At 38.0% G+C, this 24,675-nt stretch overlaps 1 protein-coding gene across 1 annotated transcript in view; it reads right to left on the bottom strand.

Moving 5' to 3' along the window:
- CACHD1 (cache domain containing 1) overlaps nt 1–24,675 on the bottom strand; it is a 269,698-nt gene that overhangs the window by 148,488 nt on the left and 96,535 nt on the right. The window contains exon 2 of the mRNA XM_066376473.1: nt 18,036–18,098. Within this exon, the coding sequence (XP_066232570.1) occupies nt 18,036–18,098 (63 nt within the window). The remainder of the gene's footprint in view (nt 1–18,035; nt 18,099–24,675) is intronic.

Here is a 24,675-nt window from a genome sequence, read left to right as displayed (position 1 = left end):
AAGAAAGGTTACTCACACCTGACCCAGCTAAGGCATAGAAAACACTGTCACAAACAGCAAAAAGAGCAGTAGCAGCAGACAAGTAGCCCACAGCAGATTACAAACAACAGCTGAACCCAACTTAAGAAGATCTAGAAGCAACACAACAGAAAGCTGAAGCCAGCCAGACAACACCAAGCCTATATTCAGCTAGCTACTCAAAAACCACATCCAAAGGAGCAGTCTATACAAAGACAAAAAGGAATGACAGACAATTACAAGTCAAATAATCAACAGGAGAAATTCCCAGAAAAAGAACTTAATGAGATGGAAATAACTAAGATACTGGATGCAGAGTTTAGAATAATGATTGTTAGGATGCTCAAGGATCTTAGAGCAACAATAGATGGACATAATGAGCACCTAAACAATGAAATAGCGGACATCAAAAAGGACATTGAAGGCCCTGGCCAGTTGGCTCAATGGTAGAGCGTCGGCCTGGCATGTAGAAGTCCTGGGTTTGATTCCCGGCCAGGGCACACAGGAGAAGCGCCCATCTGCTTCTCCACCCCTCCCCCTCTCCTTCCTCTCTGTCTCTCTCTTCCCCTCCCGCAGCTGAGGCTCCACTGGAGCAAAGATGGCCCGGGTGCTGGGGATGGCTCCTTGGCCTCTGCCCCAGGCGCTAGAGTGGCTCTGGTCGTAACAGAGCGACGCCCCGGAGGGGCAGAGCATCGCCCCCTGGTGGGCAGAGTGTCGCCCCTGGAGGGCGTGCTGGGTGGATCCCGGTTGGGCGCATGCGGGAGTCTGTCTGACTCTCTCTCCCCGTTTCCAGCTTCAGAAAAATACAAAAAAAGAAAGACATTGAAACCCTGGCCGGTTGGCTCAGTGGTAGAGCATCAGCCTGGCGTGCAGGAGTCCCGGGTTCGATTCTAAACCAGGGCACACAGGAGAGGCGCCCACCTGCTTCTCCACCCTTCCCCCTCTTCTTCCTCTCTGTCTCTCTCTTCCCCTCCCGTAGCCAAGGCTCCACTGGAGCAAAGTTGGCCTGGGCGCTGAGGATGGCTCTATGGCCTCTGCCTCAGGCACTAGAATGGCTCTGATTGCAACTGATGGGCAGAGCATTGCCCCCTGGTGGGCGTGCCAGGCGGATCCCGGTCTGGTGCATGCGGGAGTCTGTCTGACTGCCTACCCGTTTCTAACTTCAGAAAAATACACACACACACACACACACACAAAGGGACACTGAAATCGGCCCTGGCTGGTTGGCTCAGCAGTAGAGCATCGGCCTGGCATGCGGGGGACCCGGGTTCGATTCCCAGCCAGGGCACATAGGAGAAGCGCCCATTTGCTTCTCCACCCACCCCCCTCCGTCCTCTCTGTCTCTCTCTTCCCCTCCCACAGCCAAGGCTCCACTGGAGCAAAGATGGCCCGGGCGTTGGGGATGGCTCCTTGGCCTCTGCCCCAGGTGCTGGAGTGGCTCTGGTCGCAGCAGAGCGATGCCCCGGAGGGGCAGAGCATCGCCCCCTGGTAGGTAGAGCGTCGCCCCTGGCAGGCGTGCCGGGTGGATCCCAGTCGGGCGCATGCGGGAGTCCGTCTGACTGTCTCTCCCCGTTTCCAGCTTCAGAAAAACACACACACACAAAAAGGGACACTGAAATCATAAAAAGGAACCAGACAGAAATGACAAACAGAATATCAGAAATGAAGACTACACTAGAAGGAATTAAAAGCAGGCTGTATGAAGCAGAGGATCGAATCAACGATTTAGAGGACAAGAAGAGCGAAAGCACGGAAGCAGAACAAAAAAAGTAGAGAGGATCACAAAGTCTGAGGAAACTCTGAAAGAGCTCTGTGACAACATGAAGAGAAACAACATTCACATAATAGGGGTTCCTGAAGGAGAAGAGAAAGAAGGGATAAAGACCCGATTGAAGAAATCATAGCTGAAAACTTCCCTCAATTGATGCAGGAAAAAAGTCACACAAGTTCAAGAAGCACAGAGAATCCCATTAAAGAGGAACCCAAAGAGACCTACACCAAGACACATCATAATTAAAATACTAAAGACAAGAGATAAAGAAAGAATACTAAAAGTTGCAAGAGAAAAGCAGTCAATCACCTACAAAGCAGCCTCCATCAGGATGACATTCGACTTTTCAACAGAAACACTTGACGCCTGAAGGGAATGGCAAGAAATATTCAAAGTAATGCAAAAAAAGAGCCTATAACCAAGACTTCTTTATCCAGCAAGGCTATTGTTTAAAATTGAAGAATAAAAAGCTTCACAGGAAAAAAAACAAAACTCAAGGAATTCATTACAATCAAACCAATGCTGCAAGAAATGTTAAGGGGCCTGTTCTAATCAGAACAAAGGGGGGAAAAATCTAGTAAAAGAAAATTTTAGATTTAAAGAATAAAATGGCAATAAACAACTACATATCAATAATAACCTTAAATGTAAATGGAGTTAATGCTCCAATCAAAAGACATAGGGTAGGTGCATGGATAAGAAAACAGGACCTGCACATAAGCTGTCTACAAGAAACCCACCTCAAAACAAAAGATACACATAGACTGAAAGTAAAAGGATGGAAAAAAATATTTCATGCAAATGGAAATGAAAAAAAAGCTGGAGTAGCAATACTTATATCAGACAAAATAGACTTTAAAACAAAGACTATAGTAACGGATAAAGAAGGTCACTACATAATGATAAAGGGAGCAATCCAACAGAAAGATATAATCATTATAAACATATATGCACCTAATATAGGAGCACCTAAATATATAAAACAGATTTTGGTGGACATAAAGGGTGAGTTCAACAGCAATACTACAGAGGATTCCAATACCCCACTAACAGCATTGGATAGATCCTCAAAAAAGGAAATTAACGAAGAAACAGCAGACTTAAAGGACACACTAGATAAACTGGATTTAATAGATATCTTCAGGACCTTTCACCATAAAGCAGCAGAATACACATTCTTTTCAAGTGTTGATGGTACATTTTCTAGGATACACCACATGTTAGGACACAAAATGAGTCTACATAAATTTGAGAAGACTGAAATCATATCAAGTATGTTCTCTGATCACAATGGCATAAAACTAAAAATCAACCACAACAGAAAAACTGAAAAATATTCAAACAGTTGGAAACTAAATAGCATGTTACTAAATAACGAATGGGTTAACAATGAGATCAAAGGAAAAATAAAAATTTCCATGAAACAAATGAAAATGAACATACAACAACTCAAAATTTATAGGACACAGCAAAAGCAGTCCTGAGAGGGAAGTTCATAGCGTTACAGGCATACCTTAAGAAGCTAGAAAAATCTCAAAAAAACAACTTAATCCTGCACCTAAAAGAATTAGAAAAAGAACAAGAAAAGCCCAGAGAAGTACAAGGACGAAAATAATAAAGTTCAGAGTGGAAATAAATGACATAGAAGCTAAAAATACAATAAAAAGGACCAATGAAACTAAGAGCTGGTTCTTTGAAAAGGTCAACAAGATTGATGAACCTTTAACCAGACTCATCAAGAAAAAAAGAGTGAGGACTCAAATAAATAAAATTAGAAATGAGAGTGGAGAAGTAACAACTGACAGCAGAAATACAAAAGATTGTAAAAAAGTACTATGAATAACTGTATGCCAAAAAATTAGACAACCTAGGTGAAATGGACAAATTCCTTGAAATATAATCTTTCAAAAATCATCTGGAAGAAACAGAAAACCTAGACAGACCGATTACAACAAATGAGATCAAAACAGTTCTCAAAACACTCCCAACAAACAACAGCCCTGGGCCAGATGGCTTCACAGGAGAATTCTACCAAATAATCAAAGAAGAACTAACTCCTATCCTTCTCAAGCTATATAAAATAATTCAAGAGGAGGGAAGACTTCCAAGCTCCTTTTATGAAGCGAGCATAATCCTTATTCCAAAACCAGGCAAAGACAACACAAAGAAAGAAAACTATAGGCCAATATCCCTGATGAATTAAGATGCTAAAATTCTCAACAAAATATTAGCAAACTGGATCCAGCAATACATGAAAAAAATCATACATCATGATCAAGTGGGATTTATTCTGGGAAGGCAAGGCTGGTATAACATTTGCAAATCAATCAATGTGATTTATCACATAAACAAAAGGAAAGAGAAAATCACGTGTTAATATCAATAGATGCAGAGAAAGCATTTGATAAAATTCAGCACTCATTTATGATCAAAACTCTCATCAACGTGATAATACAGGGAACATACCTCAACATGATAAAGGCCATCTATGACAAACCCACAGCCACCATCAATGGGCTAAAATGAAAAGAAATCCCCTTAAGATAAAAAAAAAGGCAGGGGTGCCCCCTTTCACCACTCTTATTCAACATAGTCCTGGAAGTCCTAGCCACAGCAATCAGACAAGAAGTAGAAATAAAAGGCATTCGTTTGGAAAAGAAGTAAAACTATCATTATTTGCAGATGATATGATACTGTACATAGAAAACCCTAAAGTCTCAGTCAAAAAACTACTAGACCTGATTAATAAATTCAGGAAGGTGGCAGGTTATAAAATTAATATTTAGAAATCAGAGGCATTTTTATACACCAACAATGAACTGTCTGGAAGAGAAATTAAGAAGACAATCCCCTTCACTATTGCAACCAAAAAAATAATAGTATCTAGGAGTAAATTTATCCAAGGAGGTTAAAGACTTGTACTAGGAAAATTATAAACATTGATAAAAGAAATCAAGGCAGATACAAACAAATGGAAGCATATACTGTGTTCATGGTTAGAAAGAATAAACATCATTAAAATGTCTATATTATCCAAAGCAATTTATAAATTCAATGCAATTCCTATTAAAATACCAATGACATACTTCAAAGGTATAGAACAAATATTCCAAAAATTCATATGTAACCGAAAAAGAACATGAATAGCCTCAGCAATCTTGAAAAAGAAGAATAAAGTGGGTGGTATCACACTTCCTGATACCAAGTTATACTACAAGGCCATTGTACTCAAAACAGCTTGGTACTGGCATAAGAACAGGCACACAAATCAACGGAACAGGACAGAGAACCCAGAAATAAACCCACACCTTTATTGAAAACTGATATTTGACAAAGGAGGTAAGAGCATACAATGGAGTAAAGACAGTCTCCTTAACAAATGGTGTTGGGGAAAGTGGACAGCTACCTGCAAAAAAATGAAACTAGACCACCAACTTACACCATTCACAAAAATCAACTCAAAAAGGATAAAAGACTTAAATGTAAGTCGTGAAACATAAGCATTTTAAAAGAAAACATAGGCAGTAAGCTCTCCATCATCTCTCACAACAATATATCTGCTGATTTACCTCCATGGGCAAGGGAAATAAAGGACAGAATGATTAAACGGGACTGTATCAAACTAAAAAGCTTTGCACAGCTAAAGACAATATGAACAAAATAAAAAGACAAACCACACAATGGGAGAACATATTCGATAGTACTTGGTTTACTAACAAGGGGTTAATAACCAAAATTTCTAAAAAACTTATAAAACTCAACACCAGGAAGATAAACAATCCAATCAAAAAATGGGCAAAAGAATGAATAGACACTTCATACAGAAGGCAAATGAATAGACACTTTTCCAAAGATGACATACAGATGGTCAATAGGCATATGAAAAAATGTTCAACTTCACTAATCATAGAGAAATGCAAATTAAAACTACAATGAGATACTACCTCACACAAGTCAGAATGATGCTCATTAACAAAACAGCATATAATAAGTGCTGGCGAGGATGTAGAGAAAAGGGAACCCTCCTGCACTGCTGGTGGGAATGCAGACTGGTGCAGCCACTGTGGAAAACAGTATGGAGATTCCACAAAAAATTAAAATAATGGGACTGCCTTTTGACCCAGCCATCCCATTTTTAGGAATATATCCTAAGAACACCAAATCACCGATTCAAAAGAAGAAATGCACCTTCATGTATATTTCAGCATTGTTTACAATAGCCAAGATCTGGAAACAGCCCAAATATCCATCAGTGGACAAATGGATTAAAAAGCTGTGGTACATATACACAATGGAATACTATGCAGCCGTGAAAAAGAAGGAAATGTTACCTTTTGTGACAACTTGGATGGACCTGGAAACTATTATGTTAGGTAAGGTAAGCCAGGCAGAGAAAGAAAAATATCAAATGACCTCACACATTTGAGGAATTCAATGAACAATATGAACTGAGGAATGGAATATAGGCAGAGGCAGGAAAGCAGACAGAGAGGAAGGGGATAGAAAGAGATCAGAGAAAGGAAAGAGACATATACATAACACAGCGTTATAGAGAGCAGAAAAGCAAATCCTGGAGAGAAGTGGGGAGGACGTTGGGGGGGGGGGGTGACAAGGGGGATGTTGAGGGGAACACGGGGTGGTGGGGATGTATTTGGTGGGACACTTGATTCTATGTAAACACAATAAATTAAAATCAATAAAAACACTGATTTATTCATAACCTCTTTAAAGAAAGAGATATTTAATGGAGTCCACAAGTAACTTATTCTGCTATAGAATATCTGTCTTCTACTATAAATAAAGGGTAAAATTTTGTACAAGATCTATATCTGCTTTTCAGATGGCTCCTAATCTATTGCTTTGAGCTGGTCAAATTCTTCATAACTGGGGCCTCAAATTCATGTCTATAAAAAAGAATAATTTGGAGTATTAGCACCTATTAAGCATTAATTTCTTATAAAACCAATGTGATTCTCCTTTACTATGTCCCAGTAGATGGTATTTGATGAAGTAAGACATTAAACTTTAAATCTTGCAGGTAGAATTGTATCAATAATTTATAAAAATAATTTTTAAAAAAACTAGAATTCTATCAGAATGTATTTTAAATGGTAGTATGTTTCAAACACCTGTGGGCACAGAAGAAATCTTAGATCTCTGAACTACACATGTACAGAGTAAACTATAGCTAAATAACTAAGCTGAGATTTGAGTTGTTTATGCAGATACAAATTAGCAGCTGTGTCCAGTCAAGTTAATTGTATACTAAAACAAAATAAACACTTCTCACAGAAATATAATGAAATAGTGAGTTTTTCACAATCTTCAATTTTTATATATATAAAGAAAAACCAATGTGTTACCTATTCTCAAAAGAAAAGACAGTAAACAGAGATCAAATTAAAAATTTCACAGATGTTAGAAATAGCAGACAGGATTCTAAAGCAGTTATTATAACTATGCTCAAGAATAGAAAGAAAAATATGCTTGCAATGAATTGAAAAGTATCCCAGTGCAGAAATAGAAAATCTATTAAAAAGAAACAAATGGAAATTTCAAGATATATCGTAGTTCCCCATGTATAAGACGCACCTTAATTTTGGGGCCCAAAATTTGGGGGGGAAAATGTATTACATAAAGTTATTAAACTCAAGTTTTATTCATAATAAAATTCATACAACTCATCACTGTCAAAACTCTCATCCATTAGCTTGTCCTCATCTATGTCTAATGACGAATCACTGTCTTCCTATATTGTCTCGTCCTCAGTTCCATCTATGGCATTTGAAATGCCACAATTCTTAAATGACTTGACAACCACTGTAAAAGATGCACCCAATTTTTAGACCCCAAAATTTTCAAAAACCGGTATGTCTTATATATGGGGAAATACGGTATCTGGAAAGGTTAACAGCAGAATGAAGATTATAGAAATGATATTAAAGACAGACCAATAAAAATGATCTAATCTGAAGGTAAGAGGGAAAAATGTTAAAAGAACAAGAGAAGACATCATCTCAGGAACTTACAGTAAAATACCAAAAGATCTAGTGTACATACAATTGGATTCCCAGGAGAGTACAGAATGAGTTAGGAAAAATACTTGAAGAAATAATGATCAAAAGTCCCCAAATTTGATGAAAAACATATTTACAGATCAGAAAGCTCAACAAACACCAAGCAGAATAAATATAAAGAAATATAAAGATCCCTATCTCTAGGCAGCCATAGCCAAATTGTTAAAAACCAAGGCTATAGAGAAAAATCTTGAAAGCTGCCAGTGGGTAGGGGAGGAGGATTACATTGTGTACAGTGTAACAACTTTAACTAACTTCTCATCAAAAACTATGAAGTCTGGCACACATTAGAACATCATTAAAAAACTGTCAATTCAAAACTTAATTTCAAGCCAAAACATCTTTTCAGAGAAAAGACAAACTAGAGATACTTTCTGAATAAAATAGCATAAAAAAATAATTTGTCACCAGGAAATCTGCACTATAAGTAAATATTAAAGGAATTTTTCAGACTCAATATGAGTTGGTATCTTTAGAGAGAAAGGATGAGAAATAGAAATGGTAAATATAGAGGACTTATTTTTCCTTTAATTAGTCAAATTTATTAAATTCATATGACAGTTTGAAGCAAAAACAATAATACTCTTATGCAGTTCACAATATTTGTAGATGTAATAAATAATAATAACCCTAGCATAAAGAATAGTTATGGGCAAATGGACCTATAAAGTTATGAGGATTCTATATTTTACATAGTGATAAAATATTAACTCTAAATAGCCTGAAATAAGTTAAGGATACATATTATAATTTCTTTCTTCTTTTTTGTTTTTAGAGAGAGAAATGGAGGGACAGAAAGGAAGGGAGAAAGATGAGAAGCATCAATTCATAGTTGCAGCACATTATTTGTTCACTGATTGCTTTCTCATTATGTGCCTTGACTAGGGAGCTCTAGCTGAGCCAGTGACCATGGGGTCATGTTTATATCCCCACGCACAAGCTGGCGACCCCACACTCAAGCCAGATGCACCTGTGCTCAAGCCAGCAACATTGGGGATTCGAACCTGGGTCCTCAGCATCCTACGCCAATGCTCTATACACTGCGCTACTGCCTGTCAGGCTTTCCTCTGGTTTTTGTTTCTTATTTCCTCCTTTCTTTACCTTCTTTTGAATTTTTGAATATTTTTTAAAATTTCATGTCAATATATTTTATTTTTTAGCTATATTTCTTTGCATATTTTAAATGTATACTCAAGAAATTCTATGCCTAAACAGGCGGTGGCGCAGTGGATAGAGAATTGGCCTGGGATGCTGAGGACACAGGTTCGAAATCCTGAGGTTGCCAGCTTGAGTGTGCAGTTTCATCTATCTAGCTTGAGTGCAGGCTCACCAGCTTGAGCACAAAGTCGCCAGCCTAACAGCAGGATGACAGACATGACCCCATGGTCACTAGCTTGAGCAAGGGATCACTGGCTCGCTGGAGCCCCCAGGTCAAGGCACATATGAGAAAGCAATCAATGAACAATTAAAGTGCCACAACTACCAGTTAATGCTTCTCATCTCTCTACCTTCCTGTCTGTCCCTCTCTCTCTCCATCTCTCTCGCAAAAAACAAACCCACAAAAAAACCCCACAAAAACAAAACCAACCAATCAAACAAAAATCCACCTGGGGATGGAGGGCAGGGAGGAGGATGTAAAACAATAAAATCGTTGACCCAAATCCAACAGTCAAACTTAGAATTAATTGACCAAATATTCCCAATCAAAAGACATAAATTGTCAAAATAGCTAAAACAAAGTCTCAACTATAGTCTCTGAATCTCTGTACAAGAGACACACCTTTAGTAATAGAGACATTGAGAATAAATGCTTATGAAAAGACACACCATGCAAATAGTAAGCATACAATGGCTGCAGTGACTATATTAATATCAGGTAAAATAGACATTAATGAAAGAGCATTATCCCTAGAGATAAAGAATGACATTTCTTAATCACAGAAACTTAACAATCTTAAATGTATACAGTACATGCCTAATAATTAAACTCTTCAAAATACATGAGATAAAAATAGAACTAAAGAAGGAAAATACACAATTCCACAATTTTACTTGAAGATTTTAACACTCCTCTCAAGCAAATGATAGAATTAGACAAAATAAAAATCACACCCAAAATAAATTATCTAAACTGTCAGGTTAACCTAATGGATGTATAAAGAATACAACAAACAACAACTGTAAAATACACATTCTATTCACCAAGATAGAGCATATGCTGGGTCATCAATCCAAGTTGTAATAAGCTAATAAAAATTTAAATCATACAGAGTATGTTCTCTGATCACAATGGAATTAAATTAAAAATCAATAACAAGAAGATATTTAAGAAGAGCCCAAATGTTATGAAAACTGGAAAACATACTTCAAAATAAGCCATGGGTACTAGGAGAAATTGGAAAATATTTAAAAAGTAAATAATGAAAATATTATATCAAATTTTGTGGGATGTAACAAAGCAATGCACAGAGGAACATTTAGAGCTTTGAGTTCTTCTTGTAGTTGAAAAAAAAAGTATAAAAATCAATGATCTAACATTCCAATTTGAGAAGCAAGAAAGAGCAAAGTTAACTTAAAATAGAAGGAAGGAAATAATAAGGAACACAAATCTGTGAAACAGAAAACAAATGAAAGAAAACTAATGAAACTAAGTTTGAGTTCTTTTACCAACTTGCCCATTTCAAAAGAATTCTGCAGCCTTCTAAAATTAGCCACTGCCAACAAGCAATAGTTTATGAAATACCATGTCAATTATGAAAATATACTTGCCAGTTCACTGAATAAAAAATTACAAGAGCGTCTGAGAAAAAGTTAGAGCAAACTCATGAAACAATGTCTGAGGTGACTAATTCCTTTAGGGATCTAATCAAGTGCCCCTGGCAGCTCCCTTTCCTTTCGTTTCCTCTCCACTGCTTTCTTTATGGACTATGTTTTGCTATCTTCTAGGGCTCTTGATCAAACATTTATTTTTCTTGATTCAGGTTCAGTTTTATGTAATGCCTTTATGTGCTCACATAACTTAATTTCTTGTTCAAAAATGGAGTCTATGGGAGGCATTCCACACAAGAATGTGTGCATGGGATTTGTACTTCCCGAGGCTGTTGCCATACTTTTTTGGCAGGAAAACTACAAATACTAAACTAATTAAAGATTCAAAACACATTGTTAAGCAATTCTGAACCACATTCTGGAGGTTAATTTAAAAGAAATAAAGAGAAAAAACAAAGAGAAGTCTCTACCATAGAGAGTTTTGTGGTAAGAGTTAAGAATCACAAAATGCTTTTTTATTAGTTTTAATTACTTTGCTCCTCTAACCAGAAGATATTAACCACACGTTAGATTTTATGCCAAGTTATATAGTATGCACAAGTCAGATCCAACTCTTAGTAAGATTTGATTAGTAAGGAGGAGGGCAAGAACCCATGGGGCTTAAATTTTCATTACCCCAAAGAAGAAATGATGGATAAAAACTCAAGTCAGGATTCCAGATACTGCAAAATATCAAAAAACATGCATAAAAAAGTGGTTCCTTTTCAACTAAAGACTGTGAGCTAAAATTCTGAACACAAAGGTCAATAATTTAATTTGAACAACTAGTCTGGCTTTGGCTTATCAAACAAATCCTACAAGCAGTCATAATTGTTCTCATATAAGAGGCTAGTGAACGGAATGAAAACCAAAACGAATACGCCCCAAACAAGGGAGAGCTAGAAATCTGGGAAATGAGCCAGTGTCAAACCCTGCTTCCACCTTGAGAATATGGGTATTATCTGCAGACCTTGGGCTTCCAATTTGATGACAGCACAGGGCACCACAATAGGAGATAAAGTTTTGGGGCTGGCCATAACGGGCAATCTAATAGAAAACTCTGTATAAACCTGTAACCCAAAGAGCTCAGTATAATGGGGGATTACAAAGGATGCAGTTAGTTTAACTAGAAAAACTGTACAAACATGTGGAAATTTTAAAACATACTCCTAAATAGCTATTAGGTCAAAGAAGCAATGATAATCAAAATTAGAACATTCCTAAGACTAAACAATAAATGTAATATGTATCATGTTTTGTGGTCACTACTACCATACTTATATAATACTTTAATGGAGACCAGTGTAGCAGGACACAGAAAAGAAATAAAAGGTATAAAGTAGAAAGAGAGAATCTAAACTGTCTTATGTGCCTATATGACTATGTATGCAGAAAATCCAAAGGAAGCTGCAGGTAAATTATTAGAATATGATAGTTTAAGAAGATAACTACAGGCCCTGGCCGGTTGGCTCAGTTGGAAGAGCGTCAGCCTGGTGTGCGAGAGCCCCGGGTTCAATTCCTGGCCAGGGCACACAGGAGAAGTGCCCATCTGCTTCTCCATCCCTCTCCCTCTCCTCCTCTCTCTCCCCTTCCCCTCCCACAGACAAGGCTCCATTGGAGCAGGGTTGGCCCGGGCGCTGAGGATGGCTCTGTGACCTCTGCCTCAGGCGCTGGAATGGCTCTGATTGCAGCAGAGTGATGCCTCGATGGGCAGAGCATTGCCCCCTGGTGGGCATGCCGGGTGGATCCCGGTCGGGTTGTATGCGGGAGTCTGTCTGACAGCCTCCCCATTTCAAGCTTCAGAAAAATACCAAAAAAAAAAAAAAAGAAAAAGAAAAAAGAAAATAACTACATATAAAACAAATACATAAAACTCAAATAGCAACAGTTAGAAAAAATCAATCCCACATGCATGGATTCTTGGGCCTTTTATGAACGTATTACAAAACTATGCTAAAAGACATTGTAGAACTACTAAGTACATGAAGCCTTACACCATGTTAGTAAAGATATTTTCAAATTGATCTACAGATTCCATTGTAATGTCTATTAAAACCCCAATAGGCCTCACCAGTGGTGGCACAGTAGCTAGAGCATCAACCAGAGATGCTGAGTTCCCCAGTTGAAATCCCAAGGTTGCTGGCTTGAGCGCAGGCTCATGCGGCTTGAGTGCAGGCTTACCAGCTTGAACACAGGTTTGCCAGCTGGAGTGTGGGATCATCAACATGATCCCAAGATTACTGGCTTGAGACCGAAATTGGCTGGCTTGAAGCCCAAAGTCACTGGGTTGAGTCCAAGGCTACTGGCTTGAGCAAGGGGTCACTGGCTTGGCTTGAACCCCCGGTCAAGACACATATGAGAAGAGAAAGCAATCAATGAACAACTAAAGTGAAGTAATTGCTTCTCATTTCTCTCTCTCAAAAACAAACAAAAAACCCAACAAAACAAAACAAAACAAAAACAATCCCAATAGTGTTTTCTTTTATAAATAGGCACACTGATTTTAAAATTGATATGTAAGAGCAAGTGGCCAAAAATTCTTATGCAAGAGCAAAAAAGCCACAGATGATCTCAAGAAAAGTAGATGAAGAGATAATGTCACCCTACCAGACACGTGGTACTAGCACAATAAGAAAATTCACCATCAGAACCAAACCAAACTCATACATACATGGAAACTTGCCTAATGACAGAAAACAAATGAAAAAGAAGCAAATTGTTCAATATAGATGATGCTAGAACATTTGGAAATACATATGAAGAAAAATTAAATAGATACCTACTTCACACCCACCACTAAAATCAATTTCAGGTGGATAAAATCTTAAATGAAAAAGGCAAATGTTTTAGTTGACAAGAAAGAAGAAAATCTTTCTATCTTTGGGGTAGAAAAGAATTAAACAAAGTCTAAAAAGATGAAACCGAAGAGGAAAAGACTGATTTAAAAAACTATTAAAATTAAAACATTATTCTTTTAAAAGCTATCATAAGGAAAGTGAAAAGAAAAGCTACAAATTGGGAGAATATTTTTTTGAAAAAAATCTGCAATGGAACCTAATATGACAACCACTGGCCATGTGTGGCTACTTTAATTAAAACTGGAATTAAATAAAATTTAAAACTTAATTACTCAGTAGCTCTACTCACATGATAGGTGCTCTATCAGCACCTATGTGGAACTAAACATCTCAGAAAATTTGCTCGGACAGCACTGATATAGAACACGCAAAAGAACTTTTAAACTTCTAAAATAAATAGGTCACCCAATTTTAAAAGTGGACAAAGGACATTAATGGACATTTGACAGGACAGAAAAAACAAAAATGTATCATCCACATGCAAAAAGTTATTTCAACCTCATTAGTAATCAAAACAAACGAAACTCATTAGCTGCCATTTTGGACACTCCAAATTGACAAAAGATTAAAAATCAGTAATACTAATTACTGAAGAGGATACAGAGCAGCAACTCTCTAATACACTGTCTGTAGAAAGGTAACCCATAACAACCACTGAGGAAGTAGTTTGGCATTACCCAGTCACATTGCAGACTGGTACCCAGCAATTCTATTCCAGAGGGATGCTCCATTTGAGCTAACATCCTGCTCCCCACTTAGAGCATTTGGAAATTATTCAGATACATATACCGCCCCCACCACCATTTAACTGGTAGAGGTCAGGAATAATAATGTTTTTCAATTAAAAGAATTACCCAACCTAAACTATGCACTGGGTGATATGATCAAAAATAAAAACACTAGAAACAACCCAAACATCATCAATAGAAAAATGGATACATACATTGTGTTTAATGGAATACCACACAGAATTAAAAATAAATGCACCTTAGCTACAGATCTCAACATAGGTGAGTCTACGGAATATAATGCTGGTTGAAAGTAGTAATATCTATGAATATAAACAATGTACTTAAAATTTATATGAAGAATAAAAATAGTCAAACTAAATACTTAATTGGGGAATATAAAACAAATCAACACACATATCATACATACAACAAAAGCAAAGGAATGGCTTAACAAGGAATCAGGATAAGTTTATCTCGGGGAGAAGTAGGGAGATGCCTTCTGGGAAGGTCACACAGGTCTCTCTACATAATGGTCATGGCTTTATTTCTTTAGATGGGTAGTAGGTTGAGATACTCATTTTAATTTCCTCACTTACTGTGTATATGTTTTATATACTCTTCACAAGTTTAAAACAACTTCACAATTTTTTAAAAAGCCAGCTTGGTTACATATTAGCTAGGACCCTTGACATTAGTTAAAAACAGTAACTTCCCCTATCTTACAGAGCTATTCTGAAATTCAAAGGAGATATTATGTGCGAGTGACGGTGATGGGGGTCCTATTACACAATAGTAAACATAGGAGGTAAGCATTTTCCTAAAGACTTCATCCTGGGTACTATCCAGGAACTCAGGGTCCAGAGTTCCAGGGCAGTTATTAATCAAGCCAAGAAGATATTAGGAGTCTCTGTTTTCTCACTACAAAATAGGAATAACTTCTGTCCAAGTCAACCCACAGGAGTATCATAGTGAAGTATTCAGTACATATGCAAATATAAGCTTTTATTGCTGTTATTGTTACGGTAACCAGAGGACTGAAAGGGAATGGAAGTCATGTCAAAGAAAAATAAATTATTTAGGACCTGGGTATTCTATTTTTTTCCCCTTTTTTTATTTATTTTATTTTATTTTATTTTATTTTATTTATTCATTTTAGAGAGGAGACAGAGAGAGACAGAGAGAGAGAGGAGAGAGATAGGGGGAGGAGCTGGAAGCATCAACTCCCATATGTGCCTTGACCAGGCAAGCCCAGGGTTTCGAACCAGCGACCTCAGCATTTCCAGGTCGACGCTTTATCCACTGCGCTACCACAGGTCAGGCCACCCCTTTTTTTTTTTCTTTCAGGTTTATTCTGTATTGGTTTCAAGGGTACAGCTCAGTGGTTAGACAATCATTACATTACATAGTGCTCCCCTCAATATTTCCAGCCCCCCAACTGGCATGATACATGGTTATTACAACATTATTGACTGTATTCCCAGTGTTATACTTGACATCCCCATGCCTGTTTTGTAACTACCAATTTATACTTAATCCTTTCACCTCTTTCACCAATTACCCCAAGCCCCCTCCCCCCTCCCCCCCTGGCAACCACCAGCAGTCTGCTCCCTGTATCTATGAGGAGCCCCTGAATACTTTTAAATTTAGGCTAAATGATAATGATAATGACATAATAATTAACTCCAAATACTGGGTGCAAAAAAGGCATAAGATCTATTTGTCCAGGGTTCTTCCTGAGGGCAGACTAGAAAGACTGGAGGAAAGTTAAAAGTGCATTAGGGGTCAATATCAGAGAGAACTCTTGGACAGCCATAAAGAGGAGAGACAGAACTGACTATGGTGATTTTCCTTCATATGAATTATTTAGATAAAAACAGAGTTAAGAGAGACTCCTATATTGGATGAAAATACAAAATTTTAAAGTAAATGCTGTTAAAATATAAATACAGGTAACTCTGTGTCAAAAATTATACTGCAAACGAGCTTCCTTAAGAGTCCTTGAGACTACAGGTAACTTATCTTTGGAGCTTCAGTTTCCTCATTTGTAATAAGGATAATATCTTTCCTTCAAGGTTACTTAGGAGAATCAATGTGGTAATAAACTGAAACTGCCTAGCACCAGTGTTCCGTAAGTGCTCAATCAGCTGCCATAATTTTAAAAGTTTATTATTGAATGCTTCCAAACTTGTTCACAGTTAAATGAAGCAATGACATCGGTACAAGAAAACAAAACTTGCATGTTTGAAAACAGCTGAAGGAAGAACTTGTATCTGTTACTTAAGGGAAAGAGGCAGAACTGATAGCCCTGGATCAGTTTCTTTAAAATGTTATCAAGTGGCTGTTGGTCTCCCCAAAAGTTTCCTTGAATATGCTTTGTGTAGAAATCTTCCCCCTGTAAAATCCTTTTAAATTTCATAATCCAAAAGCACTTTCCAGTTTGCTGGAATAAAAATATGACAGGAATTATGAAGATAAGACTTGATATAGCAAACCCCTTTGTATTCATTATAATTTCAGGTCATTAATTTTTTAAAAATGTTGAAAGCTAAGAAAAAATAATACATACACAGCTACTTAAATCTTACAAATTTGATCTGAAGAAACCAATAAAAAGTTTTTAACGTCTATAAACAGGAAATGCTGAACTTCAGGACTAAACCTCAGTGATTTATTATAAATATCTAACTATCCTACATATAACTTCACTCTAATGACATTTGCAAAGCTTTTGCCTCCTGTCTGGCACTTCCAAGGTTCAGATCAACTCAAGCTGTTTTCCACGAATAAAATAAAGGCAGCATCTCAGAGTTTATATTATTATGTGTTTTACTATGGTGATCTCTTGACTCTATGGAAGTACTGTGCTACACTTGAGTTTTAAGCTCGGTCCTGTTCATTACTAAAGTTTCCAACCTCGCCTCAAATTACCAGCTGACAGTCACACAGTGTAATGAAGAGGGTGGATTAGCTGAAATTAAAACCCAGAATTCTCTTTACCACCCTTCTTTTCAGGTGCAGATCAATTATTTATGACCAAGTTCATCAACACTATGTTTTAATTTGGGAAGCAGTCCATTTGAAGCCAGCTATAAATAAAGTGAATAGAATCTGGCTTCAGAACATTTTGAGCCTACAGAGCATTGAAAGAAGATGGGAGGAAAGAAGCAAAGGAAGAACACAGGAGAAAAGAGAAATAAAAGAACAAAAGAAACCAATATGCACTGAGCTGCTTCTAGGCCCCAGCCTTTCACAGAAGGATCTCATTTACACTGTTAATTTGATGTTACTCCATTTCATTCTCACAACCTCAGAAGTTAGATATTATATTCCCTGTATGTAAGGCTGGGAACCTGCAGCTCAAAAAGGCTAAATTGTTTACTGGGGTCACAGAGTAAGTAGGAAAACCAGAATTTGACTTGCGGTTTTTCTGATTCCCCAAACCTGGGCACTTTTTCCACAGTCAGATGAAATGATTTCCTAATTCTTTTAAAATATGAGTAGTTTAGGAATTTCCCAAACAACAAACAGGAAGCCCATAATATATTTCCAAAGTGTAGTATACATATAACAGAAAACCATCCATATAACTATTATTTCAACTGCCTGTAAGAACTTGAAGTATTAGGTTGTCACCATTATGCTTATGATGTCCATTAATTCATTTACAGAGAACAGGAATCCTCATGTGGAGATTGTGTGGAAAGAGTAATGAAGCCAAATTCAAAAGCCAAGAACCAAGAGCGAGAATGTCAAGTACTGAAGAACCTCTTACCTGCTGTACTTCACTTTCTCCATTTGAGATTTTCTCAGTGTAAACAAAGGAGTTGAATATCCGCTGCAACACAAAGAAAAGCAATGCACATTAGATTTTCTGAAAAGCACAGCCATTTTCTACATGAGTGTATGTGTGTGTGAGTAATTTGTTTACACCACAAATAGAGTCAAGCACAAAAAATTTTAATTAAAATATAGTTATTTTACACAGAGAAATCCAAATATCAGCCAAAGTCAATCACACTTACATAAGCAATACCCAGGCACTTTTGTAGTGAAATAAACCAGATGTTACACAGTATTTTTCAATTTCAAAAATACATTTAATTATAGATTTCCGGAGCCCATGCCATTTTATCCAACTGGGATAATCTCACCAAGTTGTGTTTCTCATTTAAATCCTGAACTCCATGAATGCTGTAATTGTTTACAGACACTAAAACCCAATGTAATAACGCTCTTTAAAAGGGATTCTTTTTATATTCTCTCATGTCCCTGTCCAACCAATACCTACCCCATATTATCCATCACCTTCGTTACTTAAGTGCCCCCTTGGGAGGCTAACGTAACAGGGCTTGCCTTAAAAGAAGATCCAGTTCATATATACATGCCAGGAAATATGACAGCCGTGCCAAGACATCAGTCCAAACTGTGACACACAAGCACACATTCTTCCACTGGTTTCTGCCGAGCTAGTACCCAGTCCTCCATACATTGCCTGCATTTAAAACATCTCTGTAGACTCAGGACTTTATCAAAACCTCTCATTATTAAGCAATGTCAAGAGATTAACATATAACAAATGAAAAAATAAGAGACCAAGATATATGTTCAGGGGGTCCTCAGGTTATGACACAGTTCGTTCCTACAACAGTGACATAATCTGTATTTTGGTGGTTAAGTTGAAACACACCCTAGCCTAACACAAATGGAACATTTGCGCCTTTAACAGTCCAAAATGGTGTAGGTAAGCTTTCTGGGGGATGCCAACTCCCTCGCTCATATGCGGCACTACTGAGTATTATTCTGCCATGTGCAACCAAACTATGTAGTTTGCCCACATAGTCCATAAGTACAACACTAATGGCGTAAGTTGAAACACTCACATCTCAATTTTATAAAGTTTTTATGGGAGTAAGCGTCTTAAACTCGAAATGTCATATGTCGAGGCTGTCGTAACCTGAGGACCGCCTGTATCTGGTAGAGGCACCTTCCCCTTCAAAAAGGAGTAAGCAGCCTCATCATTTCTCCTAAAACTGTCCAGATATCTCTGGAACTCTCCAAATGAGTAAGGAATCAGACCTGGAGACGTCCACCAAAATTTCCCTTTTGCCTTTCAGTCTTATAGCCAGGGTTTGTCAGCATCTGGGCCAGCTTCCCAGACAGCCTAACACACCTGATGTGGTTGTAATGAGGAAACAAGTGCTAAGCTCATCAAGTGGTATGTAAATGAATGAAGATAAAGGTGCTGGGGGCCGAGGAGAAAGCAAACAGTCTTGGGAAGAGTTGAGATAGAATGCAATGAAATTACAGTCTAGAAAATTTTAATTGTGAATTACCATAAGTTTCCAATGTTCCACTCATTCATTCAACAGATATTTATTTTCTCTTTCTTTCTTAAAAATGATCCTGCTGATAGGAAAGGTACAGATATTTAGTAATGGTGGTGATGATGATATTGGCTGCTATTTACTGAATGCAGATAATGGGACAAACGCTATTCTAAGGACGTTCCATCAGTTTACTTATTTAAGTCTCCCAAAATATATTTGTGACAGGCATTATTATTATCCCTAATATACAGATGAGGGAACTGATGCTTATTTATTAAAGAGTCTAATGCAACACACACATTGTACTTCATATGCAAAACTTATTTAATCTTTATAAGAAAATTACTGAAGCACCAAAAATAAAAAAGTAAGATGCTGGGTGGTTAAATAATTTACCTAAAGTCATTAGTCAAGGCTGGAATATGAACCCAGGCAATGTGACTCCAGATACAGCTCTAACTAAATTGTCTCATAAAAATTTGCTACTTGTCCATATAAAAAAGCACCACTGTTAGGCACTAACGCCCAAACATAATGCAGACCAACAATCGTTTATGTGTATTCTCAAAATTCAAAAGGCAATGAAAAAGTTTTGCATGACACATTTGTTAGTAAAATATGATACAACACGAACTTTATTTGGCAGTAAATCCTAACTTCAATTGATGTATATTTACAGTCTTTATTAAACCATTTAATGTGAGTATTCATTCACTTTGATGCAGATGTATTAATAATACACCTGATTATAGAGTTCTGCTTTATATCTTACTGGGGGTGTTTTATCATCAAGAAGCATCAGGATTCTGAATCCTAAAACAGATCTTGTTTTAGGAAAGGGATTATGAACCTATCGGCTTCCATTGCTACAACTCTGAGTTCCCACTTTTCTGATAAAAAACTTAAAATGCCTTTAGAGGAAGGGTCAATTTCACTGTCACCCACATATCCAGATCATATTCTATTTTAATAGAACTTGATTTTCAAAACCTGCTCAGTACCAAGAACACATTTTTATTAAAAATTAATGTAATTTATGTAGTGTTGCCAGAACTTCACGAGTATGGTCAACTTTTTATTTCATTTCTGACAGTGATATATCCTAGTTTTAATAAAACATGGTGAATCTTTACTTGGGATGACATCAGAGTAATGGTGGCAAGAGAGATATTCCTGATCTCTCCCCTATAAATTATAACAAATTGAACAATTATAATGCAGGGAAGAAACCCCAGCTAGGCTTGCAGGTGTGCCTGAAAGATTCGCACACCAAATGGACTAAAGGTAGAAAGGGTTGAAAAGGGAGGTGGAAGATAGAACGCACTTGCTGTCAGCTCTGGTGAGGACAGAAGCTGGAGTGACATGGTTTTTCTCCTCTGCCAGGACTAGGGAGAGGAAGTTCAGGCTATCTGGGGATTGTCTGCCAGGCTATAATGGAAACCCAGAGTGACAGGGTCTCCTTCTGCCCGGAGGAATGGAGAGATCGAGGCGCAGAGAGGGAAACGCTAAACCAAAGCAGTGGCAGAGCGCAGGTCCCAGCCAGTGTTCCCACGGTCTGCCTGTAGCTTGAACTCAGCACAGAAACAGAGAAACCAAAGTGTGGCCCCCCCAGCCTCCCAGATTCCAACTAAGTCTTGTTGTCTCTACGGACAGTGGCAGAGACAAACCCCAAAGCTAACTCTCCAGAGATGCTCTCTCCCCTGAAGTACAGGGGTGCTCTGTGTCTAGTCCCCGGATCTGTTGAGACATGGGGAGGAGTGCCTGGAGGCCTCAGATTGCCATTGCTAGATAGAGCCACAAAGCCCTCACAGCATGTCCCACCCAATCAACACGACTGTGGACCCACCTACATCATTGCAATAGCAATGTCTCAGTTAGTGGCAGCTCAGGAATCTCATAGAGCTAAAATCTGTATAAAAAAAGCAACACCTAATGGAAGAAAACAGTACTCTCTCAAAACTGAAAATCTTTTTCTATTTTTCTTTTTTTCATTTTTCCTTTTATTCCTTCTTTTTCTTTTTTGGATTTCACTTTCTTTAATTTTTATATCTTTTATTCTTTTTTTTGTGGGTGCTTATTTTTGTTCTTTATTTTTTTATTTTTTGGTTTTCGGGTTTTTTCCCCATCTTTTCCAAATGAGAGGAAGGGAAACAGAAAGACAGGCTCCTGCATAGACCCCCACAGGGATTCACCCAGCAACCCCCATCTTGGGCCATGTTCTAAACTGAGCTATTTATAGTGCCTAAGGCAGAGGCTCCACAGAGCCATCCTCAGCACCTTTGGCCAATGCGCTTAAACCAATCAAATTACACTGTAGGAGGGAGGGAGGGAGGGAGGGGGGGGGAGAGAGAGAGAGAGAGAGAGAGAGAATGGGAGGAGGGGTGGAGAAACAGAAGGTTGCTTCTCCTGTGTGCCCTGACAGGGAATCAAGCCAGGGACATCCACATGCTGGGCCGATGCTCTTCCACTAAACAAACGGCCAGACTAGTTTTTACTTTTTGTTTTCTGTGGCTTTTCCTATTTTAATTGTCATTATTTTTAAAATTTTTATATTTTATTGTATTTTTTAATTTTTAATTTTTATTTATTTAGTTAGTTTTTGTTAACAATACCACTCTCAAATGCCATCAAGAAAAAAGAAATAGAATAGCATGGGTACACAAGACAGACAAGTAATTCAGAAAGAAAATGAAATATCTCCAGAAAGCAATCTCACACATGGAAACCTTGGAGTTAAATGATAGAAAATTTGAAATTGAAGTTCTGAAAATACTCAATGAGATGTGAAGTGAAAAAACATCAATAAGCAATTTAATGAGCTCAAAACCAAATTAGTAAACAAAATGAGTATTTCACCAAGGAGACTGGAACTTTAAAAATGGAGATAAAGAACTAAATACATGAACTGAAATCTGAGGTAGCAAGTTCAGCTAATGGAACAGGCCAGATAGAGGCTAGAGGATCAGTGACATCAAAGACAGGCAACTAGAAATGCTACAGAGCAGGGGTCAGGAACCTATGGCTCATGAATGAGCCAGATGTGGCTCTTTTGATGGCTGCATCTGGCTCGCAGACAAATCTTTAATAAAAAAAAATAATGTTAAAAATATAAAACATTCTCATATATTACAATCCATTCCATTTCCTACCGCTCATGTTCATGGTTGCGGGTGGCCGGAGCCAATCACAGCTGTCCTCTGGGACAACACCAAACTTTTATTGGATAATGCTTAACGTACACAGGTCATTGTGAGGTCAGGAAGTTAACTTCCCTCCTTTTAAAATCAAGTAGTCAGCTAGCTAATTGCAGAATCCCTCTGACGAAGAAGATGGCTAAAAGAAAAAAAGATGAGGAGTATCGTACTTTTCAGCAGGAATGGACAGAGGAATTCGCCTTTGTGGAGAGAGCAGGTTCTGCAGTGTATCTAATACGGAATGATAAAATTGCATCGATGAAACAGTCAAATATAAAGCGGCACTTCGACACACGCCATATTACATTTGCATAGAAATATCCAGCGGGGGACAGCAGGAAGAAAGCATGTCAAGAGCTACTGTGCAGAGTGCAAGCTAGTCAGCAGCAACTCCATGTTTGGACCCAAAAAGGTGACTGGAATTCAGCTAGCTTTGCTGGTGCTTTAGAAGTTGTGAGAAATGGAAAGCCATTCACAGATGGGGAGTATGCCAAAACATTCATGCTTGATGTTGCCAATAAACTTTTTGACGACTTTTTGGATAAAGACAAGATAATCAAATGAATAAAAGATATGCCTCTGTCTTCAAGAACTGTTCACAATCGTACCATAATGATGGCAAATCAAATTGAGGCAACACAAGTGAAGGACATAAATGCAGCACCATTCTTTCTCTCGCTTTGGATGAGTCAACAGACGTTAAGCCATTTATCCCAGTTCAGCGTGATTGCAAGGTACGCTGTCAGTGACACACTACATAAGAAACTCTTGCTGTTTTGCTTATGAAAGAGACAACAAGAGGGAAGGATTTATTTAAGTCTTTCACTGAGTTCGCTAAAGAAAAAAAATCTACCGATGGATAAACTTATTTTGGTGTGTACTGATGGTGCTCTGTGCATGGTGGGGAAAAACAGAGGATTCGTAGCACTGCTTCATGAACATGAAAAGAGACTCATCCTAAGTTGTCACTGCATCCTACATCAGGAGGCGCTTTGTGCTCAGATGTGTGGCAAGCAGCTTGGTGAGGTGATGTCACTGGTCATTCAGGTGGTCAACTTTATTGTTGCTCGAGTTTTAAATGATCACTAGTTTAAAACACTGCTGGATGAAGTTGGGAATAATTATCCTGGTCTGCTTCTGCACAGCAATGTGTGTTGGTTATCAAGAGGGAAGGTGCTCAGCCGTTTTGCGGCTTATCTGAGCTAAATCCGGACTTTTCTTGAAATAAAAAACGTTGAGCATCCTGAGTTAGCTAACACTGAGTGGCTCCTGAAGTTCTACTATCTCGTGGACATGACTGAACATCTGAACCCCCTCAATGTGAAAATGCAAGGCGTTGGAAATATAGTCTTATCCCTTCAACAAGCAGCATATGCATTTGAAAACAAGCTGGAACTCTTCATCGCTGACACTGAAACAGGTCATTTACTACACTTTGAAAAACTGGGAGAGTTTAAAGATGCAAGAACAGCAAGTGACCCTGCTCAACATCTTGATCTCCAGCAGTTAGCGGGCTTCACATCTCATCTCCTGCAGTCATTCAAAGTGCGCTTTGGAGAATTTCGTGAGCACATTCGTCTTTTAAAGTTCATCACCCAACCACAAGATTGTGCAGTAGACAGCACCCTCCTTAGTTACATCCCTGGTGTCTCCGTCAGATATTTTGAGCTACAAGCTGCTGACCTGAAGGCCTCAGACATGTGGGTGAATAAGTTCAAGTAACTGAATGAAGATTTGGAAAAACTTGCACGGCAGCAAGCAGAGTTGGTGAGCAAACACAAGTGGGGAGAAATGAAAAAACTTCAACGTATGGACCAGCTGATTGTCAAAACTTGGAACGGCTTCCGTCACATACCACACACTGCAGTGGGTGAGTATTGCTGTACTGACA

This window comes from Saccopteryx leptura, chromosome 3 (assembly GCF_036850995.1).
Source record: "Saccopteryx leptura isolate mSacLep1 chromosome 3, mSacLep1_pri_phased_curated, whole genome shotgun sequence".
Taxonomy (NCBI): Eukaryota; Metazoa; Chordata; class Mammalia; order Chiroptera; family Emballonuridae; genus Saccopteryx; species Saccopteryx leptura.
This window is presented reverse-complemented; position numbering and strand designations above follow the sequence as displayed.